The sequence below is a fragment of the Convolutriloba macropyga genome, chromosome 5 (genome assembly GCF_964194025.1).
Source record: "Convolutriloba macropyga chromosome 5, txConMacr16.3, whole genome shotgun sequence".
Lineage (NCBI taxonomy): Eukaryota > Metazoa > Xenacoelomorpha > Acoela > Convolutidae > Convolutriloba > Convolutriloba macropyga.
Genome location: NC_134472.1, coordinates 76,540,982 through 76,567,510, shown reverse-complemented (window position 1 = coordinate 76,567,510; position 26,529 = coordinate 76,540,982). Strand labels below are relative to the sequence as shown.

Genomic DNA, 26,529 nt, shown 5'->3' with positions numbered 1-26,529 from the left:
AATGTAAGAAAAATGGGTTGTTCGCAAAAATAAAGACTAAATTTGCCCCTGAGATGACCCTATCTCCAACACTAAGTTAACAGATACCATTTAGTGAGCAAACACAAGACTTGTTGGGGTATTTAATTTGCAGTCGTCAATGCTTCCTGATGCTTGCCTAACGCAAACTTAACTGCGATGCAAATCGTTGTGTACATAAAATCTAGACAAAACAAGCGAGGTGTTTGGATAAACGAGTACGAATACATTTGCCTCCATGATTCATTTAAATTCAAGATTTCATCGCTAAAAAAAACTGGGGCAGAACCTTCCACAATTTGGAAAGTGGCCCCAGTCGTCAGGGGATCAATTGAAACAATTGAAACAACAAACAGCTTCCCATATAGCAACGTTGACTCGTTTGAAAAACTGCATGAAGTCAAAGTATCTCCCCGGGAAACGTGGACAAACCGTTTGCAGCAATATGAGAGCCAAATACGCAAAAACAATAGAAGTTTTCGCGCTGCTAAACTGCAGGAATTTTAGCAATTACTATAACCTTCATCTAACAACTGATGTATTTTTTTTCTAGGTTTTGATGATTCGGAGTTTTCCTTCGCCAAAACAAAACAGTCAATAGATGCACTGTGGCTAAGTCAATATCAAGAAGGATTGCTTGGTCAAATGAATGTTCGAGCACCCCCGGCTTGGAAAAGCCAACTCAGGCACTTTTCCCACAAGTTGAATAATACGCTGCGGTACCAAACACTAAAACTGTATAAAGCTGTATGTAAAGCTTGGACTGAGGTTGGCTAAGCTTCACCTTGTGCTAGGTTTTAAGCAACGGCAGCGACATACCTCACATGTACAGCTCAATACACCAAAAAGAAAAGAAGCGAAAACAAAATTTTAGGAGGGTGAACGATGATAAATTCTTTGTTTGAAAAACATGCGGGGGAAAACGGAATCGAATCCGCGTGAAACTTGTTTGCACTGAAGTTGAAGTATATCAGTGGAAAAATCAAACTGAATTTCAATCATTAAAAATCTTCAATGAAAACTTGGCTTCTACAATGTTGTCCTTATCTGAAGTTCTTTGGGACAAACCCACAGTAGTTAGAGCTTGCATTCTTGATTTTCCAAAAAAATTTTGTTCGACTTTAATTACAACACAATCAAGAAGCATTTCGATTGTACCTTTCTTTAATCCAATACGAATTCGTTCGCGTATGAAATTTGCTCGCTGGATTTTTTCGCCGAGGTGCCAAAGAAGAAAAGCGTGATGGAGCAATTCGACTTTTTACACTTTCCCGCTGAACACCCCCTACACAGCCGAACCAATGCGCGTGTGACCCTTAAAATCAAGAATGAAAAGGCAGGCCGAAGCATTAGTAATTTTTGTGGACTGAAACCAAAACTCTATTCCATTGCCCTTACAGTAGGTAACTCTTAATTTTTGTTCAAACACAGAACAGTTTTTCACACACCAAACACACTCATGCACATAAAAGCGTTGACATGATGACACTATAATTGAAAACTGCTCAATGAAATAATTGTTAAATTTGTCGCAGGCATAGCCAAGCATTCGGCGAAAGGAGTGACAAAAGATGCCCGGAAAAAATTGAACCACCGCCTATACAAGCAATCTGTTTTCTCGGGAGAAACAGTGCGGCTAATATACCCCCGAATTGCCTCCAGCAATCACCAATTGCAGAAAAACAGTCTCTATCAGGTTGATGACAATAAGCGCTATATATTAAGTGACCACGTATTAACGCTTCACTTTGGCCATAAATTCTTCGTGAAGAAATGTTCTTCAAAGTTATTGAGCAAGATCCCGATTGGAATTATGGAAATAAATAGGAAATCGAAACAGAGACTGCGCATACTTCACCAGTCACTCGCAACAATGAAGCAGACACGCAAATAATTTCAAGCTCTCCGGACCCAGGGTTCAGCCAGCAAAATTATAGCGAGAATGAGCTTGTAGAAAATTTCGCAGGTTTTGGCAATTTGTCAGAGTTTTCGGACAGTGCTTCTTATGCGCACGCAGCTTGCGATGAGATTATTCTAAGTAGAAGATTCAGATAGCAGCCCCTAACCTCCAATCAAAATTGAGGAACAACCGAAAGCCAACCTCCTTGTTGTACATAGTCATTTTATTTGGTGCAGTAAAATTCTTATATGAGGTACTTATTTTTTTATTGTACTTAATCCTGAAGGGCATGTTTTAAAGTCAATTTAAAGTTCACATATTATGTCTGTTACCTGCACTGGTATTACTTTTTTGTATTTGTTGTGACTTCTGTGCAATTACACTGTCACAAACTTTACTCCTTTAGTTTTTCATCTCTTGTTCAGTTGCTCAATTTAATTTTTTTCCTGATAAATGTATTTTACTTCCAAGTAAAATAGACAACTGACAGAGCTGTGTTAAGTGCAGTCACTGCACAAATTAACTCAACAAAAATTCTAATAGTGATTCAGATTGCAAGATCAAGTACACAATATTGATTGTGTAAAACATGGCGCAGTCAGCAACGCAAAAGCGAACCCCACTTGGCATCGAGCACTTTCAGGAAAAACCTAGTGCAGACTCACATTTGAAGTTGGGAAAATGGCAGATGCATGCGAAATACTGCGAAGGACAATATTGCATTGGATACGCTACTTGAACCAAAACCCGAGAATGTTCAAGTTCCCCTAGAACCGATCTACGAATGTACCATAATTGGTTCTTCAGCCCAATCAGAACGAGAACGTCTAGCTAGGATCGCACAATTGAAAATGAGTTGGAGAATCGATGTCAGAAACAGATGAAGATAGGAATCATGCGCGGAGACAAACCATGGATACAAGCTGATCGCAAAACAGTGTCTATGTTATATCTCAGTCTGCGCACCGAAGGATATACTGACAACGGTGGGACTTTGGAAAAACATGGAAGATACATTCATTCTTCCGCGTAATTTTACATTTGATAGGTACATGCTCCTCATCACCAAGAAATCAGTATGGGAATCTATTGAGCAGTTCTTTGGCTAATTGAAGGAATTGTCCGAGAATTGCGATCATCTTAGAAATCAAGAAGACACCCATATTAGAGATCTGTTCATTGCCAATATGCAGGACCCTGAAATTTAAAGAGAATTACTCAGAGAAACTCTCGAACCCGCACAAGCACTGCGCTTAGCCATAAATATGGAGCTTGGACAACGAAATCAGTTACAAATTTCGAACACTCAACCCAAGTCACATGTGAATGCAGTAACTCCACAACGGCCCTATCGCCAGTCGAATCAACGACAAAATTTTACAACCCCTATTCAACAAACGAATCAACTATGCCGAAACTGTGGCCTCACTTGGTCAGCATATCATAAGGATAGATGTATGGCAAAAGACAAGACGTGCAAAAATTGCGGTTTACAGAAACACTTTTTGCGTGTTTGTCGTAAACTAAAGTCTACATTTACTGAATCAACTCGCCCTAATGTCAACTCAATTTACGAAAATACAACCGAACAGTTTGTTAATGCAATCGAAAATACCAATTATAACCCTCAATGTGGCTCAGACTATGACAGTTCAGACAACAACATGGTAGCTAGCATTGCTAGTACTACAGTACAAATCGAACCCAAGCATACGATCTTACAGATAGGAAATACAAAAGTGGGACTCCTCATCGACTCCGGGAGTGTGTGCAGCATTCTTAACGAATCACTCGCCACTGAAATTATCAATAAATATACACTACAAATTGAGACTCAAATACAACCATTTGAGACGCAAAACATCGTTATGGCGTCACTCGCTTACCAAAATCAGCCACAACTCAATGAATTGAGCCACTTTAATGTCAATCATAAATGAGCCTCAAACTCCTTCCCTAATTGGCACTGAAAAATCCAGTAATTGAAATATTTCACGTGCTCAGTTGATATACAAAGAAAGATCGCATTTGCCCAAAATCATTCTGAAACTCAGTTGGTTTCTACCTCCATTATTCTAATTCAAAACTCGTCAAAAATGAGCCAACAATGTCCACCATGAAATGAAAATCACCCTCTACTCGAACTACCCGAACTTCGCCCCGCTTTTTGTTCACGGATAACATAACACACCACGCGCCTCGCCAATCACCCTCACACTCGAACATCAGTACCCCACTAACTGATAGCCCTCAAGTCTTGTCCTTCGACAAAGTAATTGGGAAACTGTTTAATAAGAATTTGATCGGCTCTCTCACGAGCAAAGATGCAGTGCTCAAAGAAGTCCGGGACTGCATCATCCGGTCTGTCGAGGAACGATTGAAGCAATTAAAACCCTAGCTGCATAGATATTGGGGAGATTTGCATGTCAGCGGTGGTTGCGTTTGCATAGATGAGCAGGTGGCCAACCCAAACGCGCTTGAGGACGCACTGATCGAGGACCTTCATCCCAGTCAACCGGGTAGCTGGGGAATTGTATGTATGGCCCAGCACTGTTCGTCGCCATATATGAATAGAGAACTTTCAGATAGTCCCCAACCAAGAGATATAAATAGATTTTGCAGGCCCTGTTAATAACGAAAAGGATCATGATATTTTTATTTTAACATGTATTGATAGATTTTCCAAATATCCATTTGCTGAAACTTTTGATAACGCAAACGCTTCCAATGTAATTATATTCTTAGATAATTATAGAAAAATTCACGGAGTTCCCCGATCATTACAAATAGATCAAGCTCGTCGTCTTATAGGAAACCAAGTAAAAAAATTTTGCACAAAATGTAATATAACATTGATTCCTGCTCCAGCAAATGACAACCAAGCTATAGGTTTAGTAGAATGATTAATTAATACAACTAGACAACGCCTTGTTTGTATAAAAGAAGCAATCGTTCACCATTAAAGCAAGCCTTTACCAGCTCCGCATTGTAAACATAAAACTACTAAGATTTCGCTTTTCGAATCACACTTAGAGCGAAAAGCCAACACTTAGAGCGAAAAGCCAACACTCCGCTTAGCAATATTATTACTTAACCAAACCTTTCTGATTTATGTTATGAGAAAATTTTGAATCATTATTTAGACGAAGAGTCGGTAATGCCCAACGAATTGCTGCCGGAAGACCAATGGGGAAATTATCGCAGTGATGAAGAAATCGAGAATAATATGTGCAAGGTCACTCAGGAAGCTCTCTCCCGTGAACAGCTTGCAGAAGATGATGAAACTCGCTTCTTACGCTCGACAAAAGTCTATTGCGCTATACCTATCAGGGAACTTACGGTACAGTTAAACATCGCGCGCAAGAAACACCCGAACAAACTGTCCAAAATGAAATTCGACGGTTTATATGAGGCGTTCGCTACTGGTTCGGTCGTACAGAAAACTGATCATTACACGTCAGTAATTCGCGAACCAGGAAAGTTGGAGGTCAATGTCAGAAATAGGGACATTGCAAAATTTGGAAACAGAGACGAACGGAAGACTGCGTATATCAATCGAACGGGACCCGGAAATTTTGAAAAAAGTGATAGAGGCCAAAAAACACAGTCATAATAAAATTTCACACGAATTCAGAAGTGCGACCGCAAGATGAAGCACCGCAAAATTGACACAGCAAGCGGTATATCATCCAATCGATCAAATATTGCTCGCGCAATGCGAGTCAGAATGCCAAAAACGCGACCTAATCTCGCGCCGCCGGAGACCTCATTTGAACCTGAAGCAACTTCCGCTCCGCAAGTTACAGCTTCACTGTTAATTGTTGCACCTCCACCAACAAATCAATCTGCAGAACTAATGATACCCTCTACTTCTGCACCCTTGGAAGCATTGCATCAAGTTCGTCCAAGAACAACAAATGGGGCACAAAAAAGTCCAAAAGATCTTGGATTTAAAAATGATGATTCTTCCTGAGAATCGACAAAATCAAGACCACCCAACCCAACACAGCCCCGCAGAAAACGTCGTGCTGGCGATGTCGAATTGGTGTAACATTCTGTTGTACAGACAATTATTAATATAGCAGCCCAAGTAGAGCCAATTCCTAATCCCTCCCCTCAATTCCTAATCTGACCATCAAATCAAAGTCTCCCAGATGAAATGATAATTGATTATGAGGATATTTAAATTCAAACTCTGAACGCTTAAACCTTGATGCATTTTTTAATGACTAGCTATGATAACCAGTAAATATATTGATGATAACTATTTAACCGATGAATAGGTATTAGTATTTAAACAATATTATTATTAAAATTTTCATGCTATGCAGTCTTAATTTTCTTGAAGAAATGGAATTACTTGTTCATATTTTTGTGACTTCTTTGCAATTAAATTATTACAAATTTCACCCCTTTAGTTTTGCATCTCGAGTTCAGTTGCCCAATTTTAATTATTTTTTTTTATAAAATAGTGAATGGTGTAGCCAACTTACTAGGAGGGGTTAAATTGCCACAGCGTGTGACAGAGCAGAGTTCTCCCTGCTCTTATAAGACTGCTTCAAAATTCGTTTTAGCAACAAAATTTGTGTCGCAGAGAACTTATTAAGTCAGCTTTTTCGCTGCCATACATGTAGGGTTTTTCATTTTCATTTTGCAACGCACAAAAATCAGTTTAAATTTTAAATACAAGGCTTCAATTTAGTGATTAAGGACCAAAAAGTAATTCAGTGTTGGTTTTTTTGCATTAACAAAATAATGTATTTTTTTAATTGAAAACTTACATGAGTAGTATCCTTCGTGAACCATTTTGATTGAATTTCAACTGACTTGTGAAGTTGTCGGGGATAACTGGCTAGTTGAGTATTGACGACATCTATAAAAAAATCCATGGATCCACTTTTGGTTTTATTGATATGGAACTGCCTCCCTCCCTCCCTCCACCCCCCACACACACACAAAGACACATAAACACACAAATTAACACACGCATACTCACACATACTCACATACACACACACCTACATACACACACATACACACATACATACATACATACAAGAACAAACACTTACATACACACCTACATACACCTATATACACACACACACATACAAACACACATCCATCTAACTCACCCCCAATACAACACGTACCCAAGTTCATAATAGTTTTCAAATCAGGAGGGGAATTTGTGTAATTTACCTTGTTTATTCTTTGAACGTGAAGTCAGTAAAGCTGCAGTACCTCAACTTGTCGAGCATCACATCAGACATTTAATTTTACAATAGTAAGCTTTGAAAAAAACTTACGGTTTCAATGGAAATTTAAAAAAGACACCGAAAAGTTTAAAAATTTAAATTTAGAAGTAACTATCTGAAAACTAAATACACTTTCCACAAGTTTACAACTACGAAATGCTTCGTTAGCCTCGGTTTTTTTGCCGGTGTTAATACGCACATTGTGAGTGTCACAAGTATAAAAAAAGATGTACGAAAGAACTTGGGTTTCAAGGTTAAAGTTTTAGTTTAAAACTTCAATTATTAGCTGATTTATGGCCGACCAAAGGTTGATAGGATTCAGAAAAGAAAAAAGACCTGTGATTAGACAAAGCTCGGGCTTCGAGCGAAATCAACGAAACTGACATATTTTGTTGATTGGTTTTTTACCACGATGATAGAAATGATATTGGATACCAACCAAAGCGAGGATTAAGTTCATTCATTGAACACCAAATTTGCCATCAGAGCTAAGGACACTATTATATCTTAATCAATTTAAACCAACTTTTCTTCACCTTAATCTACTTATTAATTTAACTTCTAACTTTGCCTTTTAACCAAGTACCACGCTCAATTTGTCAAAGACAGAGTATTGCGCACAAGCGTCTACTATGGTAGCGACAGAGATTAAAAGTAAATAGAAAACCACCACCTATAATATTGAGCGTTGTACTGATTTCTAACAGAAACCTAATTTTTTGTTTGAAAATCAACTTTCGACACGAGTCTGACGTCTTAACATCTCGACCCGAAAAAAGAATTTCGAACTGGTGTCAGGATGTTACAAGTAACACTGCCATCTTCGAACTTTCAGGTGAGTATTCCCTAAAACGGCGAATATCGTAAATCGTTTCGTTCATGTTTTTTTAATAAAAAATAGCGTTCAAAATCGAGCGTGATTGATTTTGACATAATTTGATTTACAATACATCATTGAACCTCGATTTTTTTCAAGAAAAAATACAGTGTCAATAAGATTCAAAGCAGCAGTTAGAGTGTCAAAAATTAGTTTGGGTTTCGAACAAAATTATTGAAACAATTTGAAAAACAGCAGCTTTTAAATAAAACACTGATGACGCCCCACTCCTCAAAAACGCTGTTACCGGAGCCTTTTACAGGTTCGAATGATTTTGAAAGTTATGTTACACACTTTGAGTTCTTGTCACAACTTCAGAAGTGGCAAAGAAAAGAATCAATAAGCGGCGCCGAAACCGAAATTTATGAACGGCCGCATTTTTTTTTGCGTTAAAGCTACAAAAGTCGTCTAATGATTTCTATCCTACACTTTCGGAGGACACTAGAAAGAGCTACGATGAGGCCGCAAAACTTTTCAGACAATATTATAATGAGAAGTCAGTAGTTTTCCGGGAGAGGCTAGCTAGGAGAGTCCAGCAACCGGGTGAAAAATTAACAGATTTTTTCGGCGATTTGCAAATTTTCACCTTGAATGCGTACCCTCAGGAGTCTAATGAGATAGAAAAACGTCTCATTTTGAGGGGATTCCTCGAAGGCGTAGAAATTAGTCAGGTGCGACTCGACTTGAGAAAGAACTTGGACGACGCGGATATGACATTAGAAAAAGCTTTAGAAAGAGCACTACATAAAGAAGCAGTCACGAGAAATGAGAAGGAGTATAATGAGCCGCGAGTTTCTGCCATCCAGTCGAATGAAAACACTCATCTAGTTAATTCGAGTAACAAGTTAGTGCGAACACTGAGGACTAACCAATCTAACAGGCAAAAGAATCAAAAGTTTTTATCGCAAGGAGAGAGGCCAAAAGAGTTTCTGCGCGGAAGTGAGCGTAGTTCACGAGAAACTGGAGATAAAAATCAAAACTACAATCGCTATAAGAGAAGCAGCGCTGATAATAGACGAACCAATTACGACAGTAGAGCGCAGTTGCCAGCAGCATGAGGCGAGAACAGAAGCCGCGATCGGTGGCACGAGAGTCGTTCCAAGCAGTCACAGACAGCGATGAGTTTTGAGAGAGAAAAATATCTCCGTTGCGGTCAGCGGAACCATGCATTTTTTGAGTGCTGGAAATGTTTTGAATGTGGGAGTCCCAATCATTTCATTTCAAGAAATTGCCCATATTCAAACAAGAACTATTTGAAGATGGCAGGGCTTTTTTTCAGCTAGCTACGTAACAAATTTTGCTTGGCGGTAGCAGCCCAGTGGAGGCCTTGTTTGCCAAAAAAATGATAAAAGACAAACTGATAATGGCCGGCCTTAATTGGTAGTGGAAGTCGTGTTAATCTTTTAAGCGACACACTGTACCAGCAATTGGGAGAACCGAGCCAGATCAATGTGCAATAAAAATATAATAGCGGCCAACATTGGAAAAATGCCTGTAAAAGGGTCAACAGCTATTCAGGTCCAACTTCAAAAAAAACATCTGAGAAAACAGTTGAGTTTCTAGTGACCAAAATTGAGAAAACGCCTTGTTTATTGGGCAAGCAATTCTTATATAATTTTGACTGTATTTTAAACCCCAGAAAAATAGATATCTTTTGCGGGACTATCGGGAAAACATTACAATTGTCCCCATCAGAACGAAGTAATAAAAAGAATCTGTTTTTATTTGCTTCTGAGGATCAGGAATTAACTCGTCGCTGCGAAGGCTTCAGTTGCCCAATTTTAATTATTTTTTTTATAAAATAGTGAATGGTGTAGCCAACTTACTAGGAGGGGTTAAATTGCCACAGCGTGTGACAGAGCAGAGTTCTCCCTGCTCTTATAAGACTGCATCAAAACTCGTTTTTGCAACAAAATTTGTGTCGCAGAAAACTTATTAAGTCAGCTTTTCCGGTGCCATACATGCAGGGTTTTTCATATTCTTTTTGCAACCAACAAAAATCAGTACAAGTTTTACATAGAAGGCTTCAATTTAGTGATTAAGCACCAAGAAGTAATTTATTGTTGGTTTTTTTGCATTAACAAAATTATGATTTTTTTATTGAGAAGTTACATGAGCAGTATCCTTCTTGAACCGTTTTAATTGAATTTCAACTGACTTGTGAAGTTGTCTGGGATAACTGGCTAGTGGAGTATTGATGACATCTATAAAAAATCTATGGATCCTTTTTTGGTTTTATTAATATGGAACTGCCTCCCTCCCTCCCTCCACCCTCCCCCCCTCCCCACACACACACACACACACACATACACACACGTACACTCACACATACTCACACACACACACACCTACATACACACACAAACACAAACATACATAAACAGAAGCACGCACAGTTACATACACACCCACATACACATACATACACACACGCACACACACACATACAAACACACATCCATCTAACTCACCACCAATACAACACGTACCCAAGTTCATAATAGTTTTCAAATCAGGAGGGGAATTTGTGTAATTTACCTTGTTTATTCTTTGAACGTGAAGTCAGTAAAGCTGCAGTACCTCAACTTGTCGAGCATCACATCAGACATTTAATTTTACAATAGTAAGCTTTGAAAAAAACTTACGGTTTCAATGGAAATTTAAAAAAGACACCGAAAAGTTTGAAAATTTAAATTTAGAAGTAACTATCTGAAAACTAAATACACTTTCCACAAGTTTACAACTACGAAATGCTTCGTTAGACTCGGTTTTTTTGCCTGTGTTAATACGCACATTGTGAGTGTCACAAGTATAAAAAAAGATGTACGAAAGAACTTGGGTTTCAAGGTTAAAGTTTTAGTTCAAAACTTCAATTATTAGCTGATTTATGGCCGACAAAAGGTTGATAGGATTCAGAAAAGAAAAAAGACCTGTGATTAGACAAAGCTCGGGCTTCGAGCGAAATCAACGAAACTGACATATTTTGTTGATTGGTTTTTTACCACGATGATAGAAACGATATTTGATACCAACCAAAGCGAGGATTAAGTTCATTCATTGAACACCAAATTTGCCATCAGAGCTAAGGGTACTATTATATCTTAATCAATTTAAACCAACTTTTCTTCACCTTAATCTACTTATTAATTTAACTTCTAACTTTGCTTTTTAAACAAGTACCACGCTCATTTGGCCAAAGACAGAGTATTGCGCACAATTTAAATAGTTTTGAGAGAGAAAAATATCTCCGTTGCGGTCAGCGGAACCATGCATTTTTTGAGTGTTGGAAATGTTTTGAATGTGGGAGTCCCAATCATTTCATAAGAAATAGCCCATATTCAAACGAGAACTAGCTGAAGATGGCAGGGCTTCATTTTCAGCTAGCTACGTAAAAAATTTTGCGTGGCGGAAACCGCCCAGTGGAGGCCTTGTTTACAAAAATAATGATAAAAGACAAACAGTTAATGACCTTAATTGGTAGTGGAAGTCCTGTTAATCTTTTAAGCGACACACTCTACCAGCAATTGGGAGAACCGAGCCAGATCAGTGTGCAATAGAAATTTATTAGCGGCCAACAATGGAAAAATGCCTGTAAAAGGGTCTACAACTATTCAGGTCCTACTTCAAAGAAATACATCTGAGATAACAGTTGAATTTCTAGTGACGAAAAAATGAGAAAACGCCTTTTTTATTGGGCAGGCAATTCTTATATAATTTTGACTGTATTTTAAACCCCAGAAAAATAGATATCTTTCGCGGGACTATCGGGAAAACATTACAATTGTCCCCATCAGAACGAAGTAATGAAAAGAATCTGTTTTTATTTGCTTCTGAGGATCAGGAATTAACTCGTCGCTGCGAAGGCTTCATTAAATGCAAAACTGTCGATGAAAAAGGTAACATAACACAGCAAACAAAAATTATAGTCGAACCCATGAAAGAGTTTGCAGACAACTCACATTTTTTAATAGCGAGATCGCTGAATGACATGGTTGATGATGTCGTATGGGTTCGAGTCCTGAGAACCAAAGAAATTTACAAAAATGTGGAAATATTCGAAAATGCAAAAATGTGCGGAAAACATTGAAAAAGTCTCAAGGATACAACAAAATAGCCTTGACAATAATACAAAATATAGAGATGAATTTGATTTTGAGAAGCATGTGAACGCAAGTTCATTGAGCTTGTCTTGTGAGGAAATGACAAAAGTGAGGTCTTTTTGCACAAAATATGAAGTAATATTTTTGCAAAACTCAAATGATATTGGTTTTGCGGCCGAATTCATCATAAAATAAAATTAAAAAAGGATGCTGCGCCATTCAGACGTTTATACAGCAGCATGAGCATTGAGAAAAAGAGCCATGAAAACTTGGAAAATTTTGAAAACTTGGAACGAGACGAATTAGTCGAACCAACACATTCCGACTGGGCAGCACCATCATTAATTGTACAGAAAAAGATGGAACCTATCGCTTGGTTGTAGACTATCGTGGTCTCAACAAAAAATAGAAAAAACATAATGTCCTTTACCACGAATTAATGAGGTTATTGATTCACTGGAGGGAAACATGTACTTCTTGACCATAGATCTCTTGTCGATACTTTCAGATGGCGATCGAGAAAGAGAGTAAGAATTTAACAACTTTTAGAACGCCCCTAGGCCTGTATAGGTGGAAAAGTCTTCCTATGGTGCTTTTAAAACCTAATGGAGTTATTGTTCGCTTGCTTCCTTTACGAAATGGCTCTAGTGTTTCTAGACAACGTTATCGTTTTTAGAAGAAATTTCGACGGATATCTGAAACGATTAGAACTGATTTTCCAACGTTTAGCGGAGAATGGATTAAAGTTTAAGTGATCAAAATGCAAATTTTTCCAAAACCGTGTCAGCTTCCTGAGGCACATTATATCCGAGAGTGGAGTCGAGTTCGACCCGCAGAAAGAAAGAGCGGTAGAAAGCATGAAGAAACCATTATACCCCAAAGACGTCAGGGCCTTTCTAGGCCTTGTGGGCTATTATCGAAATTTAATTCTGGGTTTCGGAAAGCAGCAGAACCTCTTTACAATTTACTGAATAATTCAAAAACATTTGAATGGAGTACAGAGTTCAAAAATGTGGTAACCGAGTTTAAAAAAGACGGTTTTGGGAGCCCCAGTTTTAGGATATCCAAGCGATAGGGATCAGTATACATTAACTACGGATGCTTTGTTGACATGAGTTGGAGCAATTTTTACCCAAAAGAAAGGAACGGAGAATAGAGATGGCATATGCTAGCAAAACTCTAAGTAAATAAACAGCTAAATTATTCAGCCACTAAGCGGGAATTGTTTGCAATTGTTCAATTTATCCAACATTTTAAAAACTATTTACTTGGTTAGCGATTTTAATTATAACGGACCAGTGGGCTCTTGTGTTGATCTAGAGTTTTAAAGAACCAGACGGCATGGTTGCAAGATGGATAGAGAAACATTGGCAAATGAACTTTGACATCAAGCATAGAGCAGGCAAAAAGTCCAACACACTGACTGTCTGTAGCGCATAAACACTGAAGACGACGAACAAACAGCTTTTGTTAACACTATTGCGATTGACGCAGAGCAAGGCAATACCGATTATGGTAGTCGAAGTTGGTAGTTAGACAAACTACAAACTGCAGGGAGCAAAACTGCGAGATTGGCAGCAAAATGACAAACTACTTAAAGAAGTATACTCCTGGGTACTAAAACAAAAAAGACCGGAGCCACGGCAAATGAAAAAGGAGCATCAAAGGAGTTATGGAAAAAGTAGCTTCAGTATATAAATTTATGTCTCATAGACGGGATTTTGTATCGTAAACACCAAACAGAATCGAATTTTGAGACTGTTTACCAAATGCTTGTACCATGGGAGAGAGTGTCCAACGTGCTTGAGCTGTTGCTTGACTCTCCTAGCGCAGGTCACTTTGGGATTGAGAAAACCTACCACGGGGCTTGTGAAAGGTTTTATTGGCCGTGCATGAGAAAGGACATAAGAAACTGGATAGAAAGCTAATACCTGTGCCTAAAAAGGAAAGGCACTAAGCAGAAACATCGGCATTCACTCACAAAATGGAAACCTAGTCTTCCATTTTGGCAAGTATCTCTTGATATCATGGGTCCACCTCAAGAGTCTCAGGGAAACAAGTACCTTTTGCTTATTGGTGATCAATTCAGTAAGTGGTACGAAGCCGTAGCTTTGCCCAATCAAGAAGGAAAAGCGTGTCAAGAGGATTTGCTAAACACTGGATAGTGAGATTCGGCTGTCCAGTCAAACTATACAGTGACCAAGGGTCAAACTTTATGTCAAAATTATTTCGTAGTCTTTGCAGTGAACTAGGAATTCAGAGGACGTCAACAACCTCCTACCAACCACAAGGGAACGCAATGATTGAAAGAACAAATCGGACAATAGAAGAATGTCTCTCCAACTACGTAAGCCAATATCAGCATGAGTTGGCCAAATTTTTACCTTTTGCGATGATGGCCTATCGATCATCAAACCATAGTGTAACAAAATACAGCCCAGCGTATGTGGTACTGGTTTCTCTTCTGTCGCTACCTGTAGACTGCATCTATAGCACACCACAGACTGCAATAAATGCAAAACCAAGTGACTACAGGAAACGCATGAGTTGATGCAAGATTATATGGATGTCGAAGAAGAACGCCAGACGACCTATTATGATCGCAGTAGGTATGAACTGAGCTATAAAGTTGGCGAAGAAGTGTTAGTTTTCAACCCAAAGGTTAAAAAAGGAGAAACAAGAAAATTTACTTCTTCCTATAGAGGACCATACATAATAGCTGAAATTATAAACTATTTGATGTTAAGGTAGAAGATAAAAAGACGAGGAAAACTATTGAGGTCAATTATGAACCACTGAAAAAAATATAAAACGCGAGAAGAGCTATTCACGCCTGAGCCTCAGGCGAAACGAAAAACAACAGCTGAGGAGCAAAATACAAATAATACCAATTTGAACAGCTCAGACGATGATTACATAAGTGAAACAAAATCATCTACAGACAGTGAAAGCAATCTAAACACGGAAAATCAATCCAAAGTTGAGGATGCTAACGATTCACTAAATGTTACAAATGACACGTCTGTTAGTGAAGCTAAGGAATCAGAGCAAGAAACCAGTAAAGAGCAAGAGAAGGCAAAAGTTTTTGCCGAGGGAGGAGGTGCAATTTTTTCAAAACCTACAGAATACACTGGACAAAAAGCAGCAGGAACAAAAATTCCAGAATCAAAAAAAGGCACAGGAGTCTAATAGTACAAACAAAAAGTACAGAAGAAAAGATTAATAGTGATTCCAAGACACCAAAAAATTGGCTACAAGGTCAAGCCGCCGATTGAAATCGGTGCCTGAGAAATTAAAGGATTAGTTTACTAATTAAGATGAAGAGTACCTTAGCAGTCAGGAAAATGATGATGTTTTTGTTTCAGGAAAATCCAGAAAGAAATATTGGAATCGAAAAGAAAGGCGAGTTCGTCCGGAGCATCGTGCCATGGAGTATCACTATGTTTGTATCTGGCATTGCTAGCCACTTTTGCTTCTCCATCACCTTGTATCAAGTTATACAGTTATGATTTTGACAATATCGTATCAACAAAGCTTTATTCTCTAGATCACAGTACAAACTGTGATAACAACATTCGAGTATCGAAAACAAAATAAGAAGGTAGTTTGATATGTGCTGAGGTTCAGCCTGAGATAAAACTAAAATATTGCATGTATGAAGCGGCATAGACAGTGTCGGCACTTAAAAAAGCCCTGTATGTTACTATGCCGTTTTTCTCAAAGAAAATTCAAGACTACTAAAATCAATATACTGTATAAATGAGGGAGTTTGCAGGAACATTAGGCAGAACAAAAATTTTGCCATACAAGGTTATGGAGACAGGACCTTTAATCTAACAACTGAAACAACGGCAGCAAAACCACTTATGTCGAAAAGCATATTCAAAGCTTCATGGCAAAAAATGGGCGCGAAGGCGCTATGTATACAGACCATGCAGAGAAGGTTTCACCTACAGGAGAAAAACTTATTCAAAATGTGGTAATCAATGCAAAAACTTACATTAGAACAATTTGGGGGAAGCTGCTACAAAGGCACTTATTAAGTTTTAAGGATCCCCTAGGTTGCTCGAAAACTGTTTTCATCAAAACGACATATTTTGAAGACGATTTAGTGAACTATATTTTTGCAAATCAAGGTGAGCAAACATGTCAAACGATCAAATACTTTAATAAGGAGGATTCTTCAAATATTTTTGGCAACAACAGGACCACTTTTATCAACGGAAAAATTTTACACAAAAACAAATATGAAGATTTTGCTTTCGAAATCTTGAAGATCAATTAGTTTGTGTAGAGAACAGGTGAAAACAACCAGAGGTCCAGGCGTTTTTCACTCCGAGGAAAGATCAGAACTGAAAAAAGGTAATTTTTAAATTACCCTGGAAATGTTTCTTTCAAGCATTGTTGACATATTTAATTTCGAAATTCTCAAAGAGAATGAATTTTTTTCATGTTTAAACGCTCCAATTTTGAAAGCTCCAATTTAGAACGCTCCAATGTGAGATTCAACGACAGAAAAACCAAACAATTATTTAAAAATCAAATAACATTGATTGTCTATCCGATACGCTCTTCGAGAAAGGAACTCATGTTTAAAGAGCATGATCTGTGTTATATGTTCATGAAAGTGCCAAGATAGTAGCAACAGTAACTAAATTTCCTTTTTGCTCAGAAGAAGTTCCTGTGTTAGTAGAGGGTCGAATCCTTTCTTCTATTTTATAAATGGACCCTGTTACAAAAACTTTGTATCATAATTATACAATCGCTGCATGGAATCCGCTCTACCCAAATGTTGTCAAATTAGGAGACGACAGGTTTCAACAATATGGAGAAACGCTGAAGAAATTCAATCGTGAGATACATCAGTGGTTGATGAATAGTAACTTAAATGTAAGTAATGAAAATCTGCATTGTAGCTCTTTCTCCACATCAGACGTAAAACGGAGTTAAATTGCCCAAACAATGCGCCATAATAGTAAGTTATTATCAATCGGGAAGCATTTCGAGAATCGGATGGAAAATACAGTCAAGAAAATTTTATTCACTGAAACGATAAGTTCAATCAAAAATTTTTTTCTAACAAATGAAATAACAATTTTTCTGAATTTAAGAACCGAAAGCTTATACATTTGCTTAAAAACGAAAGATATTGCTGTGTTAGTCTTAACAGTCTACCTCATTTTTCAAATTGTGAAAAATTTTCCCTAATTGTTCATCTATTTAGGATTAAATATTGATGGAGCGTCCTGGCAAGAACTATTGCGGAATCTTGACCCCATAACAGGAACACGTATGTATATTCAATTACTAAAAATTATAAATGAACGCCGAGAACAAAAGAAAATTTTATTAAAGAAAAAGAGTCCTTAGAAGACTCATTTGTTTAAAAAAAGAAAAATAAGAAAGAAAATGGAAAATATGTTGTCTTGAGTTCAAGACCAAAAAAGGGAAGGAACGTCTCGAGTTCGAGACCAAAAAAAATTTGTCTTGAGTTCAAGACAGAAAAAAAGAAGAAAGACGAAAGCGCAACGTCTCGAGTTCAAGACCAAAAAAGGGAACGTCTCGATTTCGGATGAAAAAAAGAAAAAACTTGAGTTTATAATTGAGAATATCGAGTAACTTTAGAAGCCTAAAAGGTTTTTCTATCCAATATAGCGTGAAAATATAGCAAAAGGTATTAGCGAGATTTCCCCTGGAGTGAACCGAGTGGAAACTTGTCTGTCGCGGACTCGGAAATTATCTACCCTAGATTATCTGGCAACAGCCAATATTTGGTCGCGTGCTCTGCAGATTGAAGTGGAACTGCAAAACAAGTGCTTGCAGTTAGAGAAGTTGAAGAGTACTAACTCATCACTTCAAGCAGACCTCGTCGAGCTTCAACAGGAACTGGATAATTTTTGCAGCAAAACCAAAGTGACAACAGAAAAAGTTTTCGGAAAATGGAGCGCCGATTGTGAGGCTTTACGAGATAATTTAAAAGCAGCAACAGGAGAAATCCATTGAGGTATTGAAGCAAGAATTGGCCGATTTGAAAGTCAAAGCTGCTAAGAAGGGCACAGCCAGCGAAAATAGGGAAAAATTGAACGACCAACGCTGGAGGTCAAAGCTTGAGCAGCTGGAACACTACAGCCAGTATTTGACCAAAGAATGCCGAAGAAAAAGATTCTCTCATTGATCGACAAAAAAGTATTCTTAGAAACGGAAAAGCCCAAACAAAGTCAACGGATAAATGTTTATCCGAGATTCGCAACAAAAACATTATGAACCGGCTGCAACGCTATACCAGATTTTGTTGCTAAAAAGTTCTGCTTCAAAAGATCGGATCAAGAAACCCTGCCACAAAATTAGCCTGTTGATGCACCCTGAAGCTGGTGGAGATGAAAAATCCTTCAAGAACATCAACTGGGCATATCAAATTCTGACAAATGATGCGGCACGGGAAACGCACAACACGATTGGTCTTGACGATGCAGAAAAAGTTATGAGCAACTAAAACTGATAATTAAACTGTCTACATGAATCTACAAACTTTGCATAGTAAGACCTTCATATAACAAGATCTGTGAATGAAAAAATTGTTTGATTTTGAGTGAGTGATGCACTCCTTTCTTGTTAAAAGGGGAGCAGTGTGAGTGTCACACGTTTATAAAAATAATGTACTGAAAACCATGGGTTTCAAAGTTAAAGATTTAGTTTAAAACTTGATTTATTACTTGATTTATGGCTGACACAAAGCTGATAGGTGTCAAAAAAGAAAATAGACCTGTGATTAGACAAAGCTCGGGCTTCAAGCGAAAAAATCGAAATTGACATATAGATTATGACTTGGTTAATTAACCACGATGATAGAACCGAGATTGGCTACCGACCAAAGCGATGATTAAAATCATTCCTTGAACACCAAACTTACCATCAGAGATAACGACTCTATTAAATCATAATCAATTTAAACCAACCTTTCTTCACCTTAATCTACTTAACAATTTAGCTTCTAACTTTGAATTTCAACCAAGTACCAAGCTCAATTAGCCAAAGACAGATTATTGCCCGCGGGCGGCTACTATAACATATATTGAAATTGTCTATAGGAAGTGTATGCCTGTTGGCTAGTGTTCAATCTTAAGTTTATGGAAACCAACAGTTTTTTCAGCTTTTATTGTCAATTTCTTCAACTTGTTTTCAATTAAAGATAGAAAACCAAAATATCAATTGCATTTAGAAAGTCACGATTATTTAATAGGGAATAGCAATACTTAAAGTATTTTTCCAGAAAGAGTGTCAATTATTTGCAGAGAGGAATAACATAAAATTAATTTCTAGAACCAGAAAACGGACCAGACAAAGTTTGCAGTCGGAGACTTTTGCTTTTTAGCCAAAAGGAGTAAAATTGCTACCCCTTTAATAACCCTATAGCCCCTTTGTAAGTTATCGAAAATTTTTCTTTTCATCTTTGCGACGGGGAACAAAGATGTTTGCAGAAAAAATGCAAATTCTTGCATATTTTTTTCAAGAAATAGGTTAATTATGACTAAGTTATGTTAAGTGGTCACTATATGTTTTCATTTTGTTGCTTTAGTAGTGTTTATTGCTATAAGATATAATGAATTTATAACGTGCAGCTAAACAAACACACAAGCACTGGCTAGCAGCTCAAAAGATCAAACAAAAATGGCTGGAATTTTGCAAAAGTTTGCAAAATGAAACCTCCACAAGATGGATACCTAAGTTTAGGGCAAATCCGGAATTACCCTATAAATACAAGAACATGGCCAAAATCTAAGAATCCGGAATAGGAATGTTTTTAAATAAATTGATGACAGATGTAAATATGAATTGTAAATAGCCTAAATATTGTATATAAGGAAAAATTTTCGATTGAATTTTTTAGAACAGTTCCCAGAATTGTTTTAAGTGTGGGCTCAGACTAATGTAAATACATTCATTTTGTCTTTTAACAATTTTTAAAACAGTTTTAACCTGACGATGAACGTACAGTTCGAAAACGTTTGTTTTAATTATCGGAAGTAATTTTGATTTGACACATCGGTTTCTTTCACAAAATGAACTAAACTCACAGCACCGAAGTATAAATTAGACGATTATTTGAAAAGAAAGCACCGGAAAATTCATTAAAATTTAAAAAAAAGTAGGGGGGACGATTTTTGTATTTGGTAAAAAAAATTGGCGTCCCACGCCGTTATAAAAATGACGTTGCTCAAAACGTCCGTCCCCCCCCCGTTGTTCCTCTAGTCAGCCCTTATTACTACTTACGCTAACACAAACAATACCGAGGAAAAGGAGATTTTTGCAATTGAAATATTAACAAAATAATGGGGCTTGGTTCCTACATATACCCCAACCCACCACATCCTACGCCCATTAAGTTTTCCAAGTTTTTAAATGATTGAAAAGAATAATGCACTTTTTTGAAAATTGTACACTTTACCTAATATAAGTTGGAGCTAGCCATGGTGCTAGGACTATATATCGAAAGCGAAAATTGGGACAAGAGATCGAAAACTAAATTATTCCAATTGAGTGTTGGCCAATCAGATTTGAGCGCTCATTTATTATACTGCATATATTATTTTCTGTTGTGATATTTTGTTCGGTTTTGATAGATTCATATCAAGTCCCACGGGCCGCTAAGGCATGGCCATGGCTCGCGAGGCATGGCCATAATGTGGTAATTATATTGCAGCTCGCAAATAATTCTTAACTTCAACCAATAAGAGCAGAGATTAATTTCCATCTATTGTCCTAAATCTTCTGTTTTCAATCAGTTGTCTTTTCGAGACCTGTGAATAGACAAAGCTCGGGCTTCGAGCAAAAAAAACGAAACTGACATGTAGATTTTGACTTGGTTAATTTACCACAATGATAGAACCGATATTGGCTACCGACCAAAGCGATGATTAAAATCATTCCTTGAACACCAAACTTACCATCAGTGATAACGACTCTATTAAATCTTAATCAATTCAAACCAACTTGTCTTCAGGTTAATCTACTTAACAATTTAGCTTCTAACTTTGCATTTTAGCCAAGTACCATCCTCAATTAGCCAAAGACAGAGTAATGCGCAAGGGCGGCTACTATAGCATATACCGAAATTGCCTATAGGAAGTGTATGCCTGCCGGTTTGTGCTGAATCTTAACTTTATGGAAACCACCAGTTTTTTCAGCTTTTTTGTCAATTTCCTAAACATGCTTTTCAATTAAAGATAAAAAATCATAATATCAATTGCATTTAGAAAGTCACGATTATTTAATAAGGAATAGCAACACTGAGAGTATTTTTCCAGAAAGAGTGTCAATTATTTGCAGAGAGGAATAACATTAAATGAATTTCTAGAACCAGAAAACGGAACGGACGACACAAAGTTTGCAGTCGGGGACTTATATGTTTTTATTTAGCCAAAACGAGTAAAATTGCTACCCTTTTAACCCCCTATACGGCCTTTGTAAGTTATCAAAAAATTTTCTTTTCATCTTTGCGGCGGAAAATAAAGATGTTTGCATAAAAACTGCAAATTCTTGCATATTTTTTTAAGAAATAGGTTAATTATGACTAAGTTATGTTATGTGGTCACTATATGGTTTCATTTTGTTGCCTTAGTAGCGTTAATTGCTATGAAATGTAACGAATTTAAAACGCGCGGCTAAACAAACACACAAGCACTGGCTAGCAGCTCAAAAGATCAAACAAAAATGGCTGGAATTTTGCAAAAGTTTGCAAAATGAAACCTCCACAAGATGGATACTTAAGTTTAGGGCAAATTCGGAATAACCCTATAAATACAAGAACATGGCCAAAATCTAAGAATCCGGAATAGGAATGTTTTTAAATAAATTGATGACAGATGTAAATATGAGTTGTAAATAGCCTAAATATTGTATATAAGGAAAAATTTTCGATAGAATTTTTTAGAACAGTTCCTAGAATTGTTTTAAGTGTGGTCTCAGACTAATGTAAATACATTCATTTTGTCTTTTAACAATTTTTAAAACAGTTTTAACCTGACGATGAACGTACAGTTCGAAAATGTTTGTTTTAATTATCGGAAGTAATTTTAATTTGACACATCGGTTTCTTTCACAAAATGAACTAAACTCACAGCACCGATGTATAAATTAGACGATTATTTGAAAAGAAAGCACCGGAATATTCATTAAAATTTAAAAAAAAAGTAGGGGGGACGATTTTTGTATTTGGTAAAAAAAATTGGCGTCCCACGCCGTTATAAAAATGACGTTGCTCAAAACGTCCGTCCCCCCCCCCCCCCCCCCGTTGTTCCTCTAGTCAGCCCTTATTACTACTTACGCTAACACAAATAATACCGAGGAAAAGGAGATTTTTGCAATTGAAACATTAACAAAATAATGGGGCTTGGTTCCTACATATACCCCAACCCACCACACCCTACGCCCATTAAGTTTTCCAAGTTTTTAAATGATTGAAAAGACTAATGCACTTTTTTGATAATTGTACACTTTACCTAATATAAGTTGGAGCTAGCCATGGTGCTAGGACAATAGATCGAAAGCGAAAATTGGGACAATAGATCGAAAATTAAATTATTCCAATTGAGTATTGGCCAATCAGATTTGAGCGCTCATTTATTATACTGCATATATTATTTTCTGTTGTGATATTTTGTTCGGTTTTGATAGATTCATATCAAGTCCCACGGGCCGCTAAGGCATGGCCATGGCTCGCGAGGCATGGCCATAATGTGGTAATTATTTTGCAGCTCGCAAATAATGCTTAACTTCAACCAATAAGAACAGAGATTAATTTTCGATTTATTGTCCCAATTCTTCTGTTTTCGATCATTTGTCCTTTCGATCTATTGTCCGGTCACCGCTAGCCATTACTAGAGCCACTTGTTACAATGTGTAGTACAAATCAACTCTAGATAGCCATATTCCGCGTATATTCCGATAGCCAAAAACAGTAATTTCTACTTCAAAAAATTGTCCTTAATCTTTGTGTCTTATATGTCTGAGGTGACGATTTATTCAGAATAATAATGTGAAATCATGAAGTAATCAAATAGTATACCTACATGTTTAACAAACAATGTCTCTATCTATTGCGTCAACTTTGAGACCAGAGTTGGCTACAGCTCTCAAAACACTCTTCGCCAAACTTGACCCTGATGAAAGCGGGTCAATTCAATTAAACCAATTGAAAGAAAGCTGGAATGGTAACAGTCAAAATAGCGAGCAGGACCCAACGCACACAGCAGGCTTGGACACAGCAAGGGTTCTGGAATCTGTGGAAAAATTTTCAGTTAATGGAAGTTTGAGTTATGAAAGACTTTGTTGTGGTATTAAGTTGTCTTTGATTGACGATTTCAGTTACCCTAGCAGCGTTGTAGCTGCGGAAAATGTAATAAAGCCAAATGGAAGTAGTTTAGTGGTCACTAAATCTACCACTCAAGACGTTTCAAAATTGGCGACTAACTATGATGCTGAAAACAAAACACCAGCGAATGTTAAATCAAATCATCCAACTTACTCAACAAAAGAGAAATCAGATTCCTATCAAATAGGCGAGATAGATCTGAAAATTTTGCGCAATTTCAATTCTAAGATATCAGCGGACTCAAATAACGATTTCTATCGACGAGCATCCGAACGTAGTGCCTTAACAATTGATAAATATCAGCATTCAGTGCTGCCCAAATTGTCATCAGACGTGGTTATAAAAGAATCTGAAAGTGAATTAAGATCAGAAAGTGAAGTGGATGGGGGTGACGGCGTTGGTAGAGAGAATTCGGCTAAGAGAGATTTATTCTCAGTGGCATCAAAGTATAACATCAACTTCACTCCTCGGTGCAATTCTATGCAGTGTAAGTTTGAATCGTTACATGTCATTTTGCCCAATGCCAAAATACCCAATGACCTTATAGCTCATTAAAACGAAATAGTTTACTTTGGTCTGAGTCCGATTACAAAAAAAGCAGTGGGTATTACAAAAATTTTTTTGCTCTACTTAACCCGACATTCTGAACTCGTGGGTGGATGATAGTTGCATATCAAGTCCCTGGTACTGCATATCAAGGCATGATCGTGGCAATTAAATTATTTAAAATTATCATGGTTAGATAATTATGATATCTAGTTTTTCTAATATTTTTTTATGCACTGGAAAATAATGTATGCTGTGTATTCTTTTCTGACACCAAGTTGAACTCCGAAAAAGTTCTTTTGAAACAGGCCATCTGTTCATGGAAGTGCAACATACAAATTTTAAAAACCCTGTTTTTGCCAAGACAGAAAAATATCCTGAGGTGATCATTTTTTAGTTACCAAAAGTTGTACGTTTTATGTATATCGCGTTATAATATTGAAGTTTTCATTTGTTCTGATGTGACGAAGAAGCCTTCTTGTGGACCTGACAATTTAATAGTTTTGTTGTAATTTTTCCATTGGTGAGTTTTTTTTCTTGGCTGCGCAACAAAGATAATTCTTTTTTGATGATTAGTTTTTTTATTTAATCTTTTTAATGCCTTTTTAATCCATGTGCGCTTAAGTTCCTCCTTGATTTCAACTAGCAAGACGAAAATTCCACACCGAATCTTGAGTACACTAGATTGATCCCCCACCAACTTTTTTTTGCTGTTTATCATATCAGAAGCACTGTGTACGTGAGTAAATCAATTATGTAGTGGTTCTTCAGCAGCTTGTGTGGACCTCAAACCGGTGAGATCTAACCAAAACGACCCCCGCCCTAGCTTTTTTATCTGGTGAGATAAAAAAAACTTGGTAGGCAATTGCGCATTCATTGTTAACAGTTATGAAAACTAGAGAAAGCAAGAAGGTTTTGTTAGCTGAGACTGACAATACTACAGAGCTTAGTCAGGGGGCAAAACAATGCAATTTATCTTTGGGACTGACACAGCAAATGAATAATTTAATAATTGATGACACCGCTTCCTGTTTTCAAGTGCCCCCAAAACAACACTTTTCTACCCCGACAAAAAAGATAAAATGTACCAGATATCTGTTATCGAACATCATCTTGGAAAAACAATTAGATATGACCAGTGGGGACCGAACTTCGATGAGATGATGTGCTCCAAATCAATATGGGCCTACTCGAAATTTACGCCTTTACTGTCTAAAGTGAAAAAGATACCACGCGATTTAGCGAAGCGGATAGACAAGATTGTGCAATCCGCGAGTTCACCAAATCTAGCTGCAGCAGATATAAATCTAAATGAACTCCCAGATCTCGAAACCATCAGCAGTAAGCACATCCCTACCCTAAGGTTCATTCCTTTAAAGTTTCGGATGAGATGGTCAGAATTACTAACATCCGTTATCGATGCTTGCATTTCACACGCGCAATCGTTAGAAAATTGGAAAAAACTTTGCAATGAGCAAATGTGTTCTACGCGCGTCTAATCGTGGGGGTAAGAAACACAAGCAGCAGCAAGAGAAACAGTTGTTGAGCAGACTTGAGCGATGAAAATCAGGTGATTATGCTGCACTGTGGTACAAGGCGGCCTCAATGAAGCAGTCAAATTAAACTAGCAATGAGTCAATAGACGCTTTAGCATGCCGCGCGAAATCTCTTTGCCTGCAGGGGCAGTTTGGGAGGGCAGCGAAAGTCCTGTCTTCTGACGGCGTCGCACCTGACAATGCTGCAACGTTGAATGAACTTAAAAAGCTCCACCCTAAGGAAAAGCAACATGATCACGAATTTTTTTTATCAAGATGCTAACACGAATGCATTTCAATTTGACGAGGCATCAGTATTCTCCCAAATCGAGTCCTTCTCCAAATGTACTGCAGCTGGGTCGTCAAAAATGTATCCTGACTATCTGCTGCATGCAGTAAACTGCGGTGCCCCTGATCAATCAAAGCGAGCAATCACTAGTTTAACAAAATTAGTCAACTTAGCCGAATTCGTTGCTCCTATACTATTTAGTGCAACACTAATTGCTTTGAAAAATGTGAAAGATGGGGTCCGTCCTAATGCTGTTGGGGAAGTCTTATTGCTAAATGCATAGCTCGTGAAGCGAGTTCAGAAGCTGCTGATCTATTTAACACAAAACAATTTTGAGTAGCAGTCAAGGGTGGTGCTGAGGGCATAGTACATGCAACAAGAGATTCCTTTGAAAAACTGCAAAAATAAAAATTCCGGAATATTTCAGCTTGATTTCAAAAATGCCTTCAATTCAGTAAAAAGAAGCAAGGTTTTGGAAGCGGTCGCAAAATTCCTACCCAGTCTTGCCCTTCTTGCGACTTTTTGCTACTCACAACAGTCATTTGCATTTTAACAACACAGACTTAAGTAGCCAATCGGGAGTTCAACAAGGGGATCTTTTGGGGCCGCTTTTGTTTTCACTAGCTCTGTGGCCA

General features: G+C 37.5%; 1 protein-coding gene across 2 annotated transcripts in view; it reads left to right on the top strand.

The window, feature by feature from the left end:
- Window positions 1-23,154: 23,154 nt before the first annotated feature.
- LOC142339665 (uncharacterized) overlaps window positions 23,155-26,529 on the top strand; it is a 45,866-nt gene continuing 42,491 nt past the window's right edge. For both annotated transcript variants that reach the window (XM_075389868.1, XM_075389867.1), the window contains exon 1: window positions 23,155-24,011. In XM_075389868.1, coding sequence (XP_075245983.1) covers window positions 23,237-24,011 — 775 coding nt within the window. In that variant the 5' untranslated portion in view covers window positions 23,155-23,236. The remainder of the gene's footprint in view (window positions 24,012-26,529) is intronic.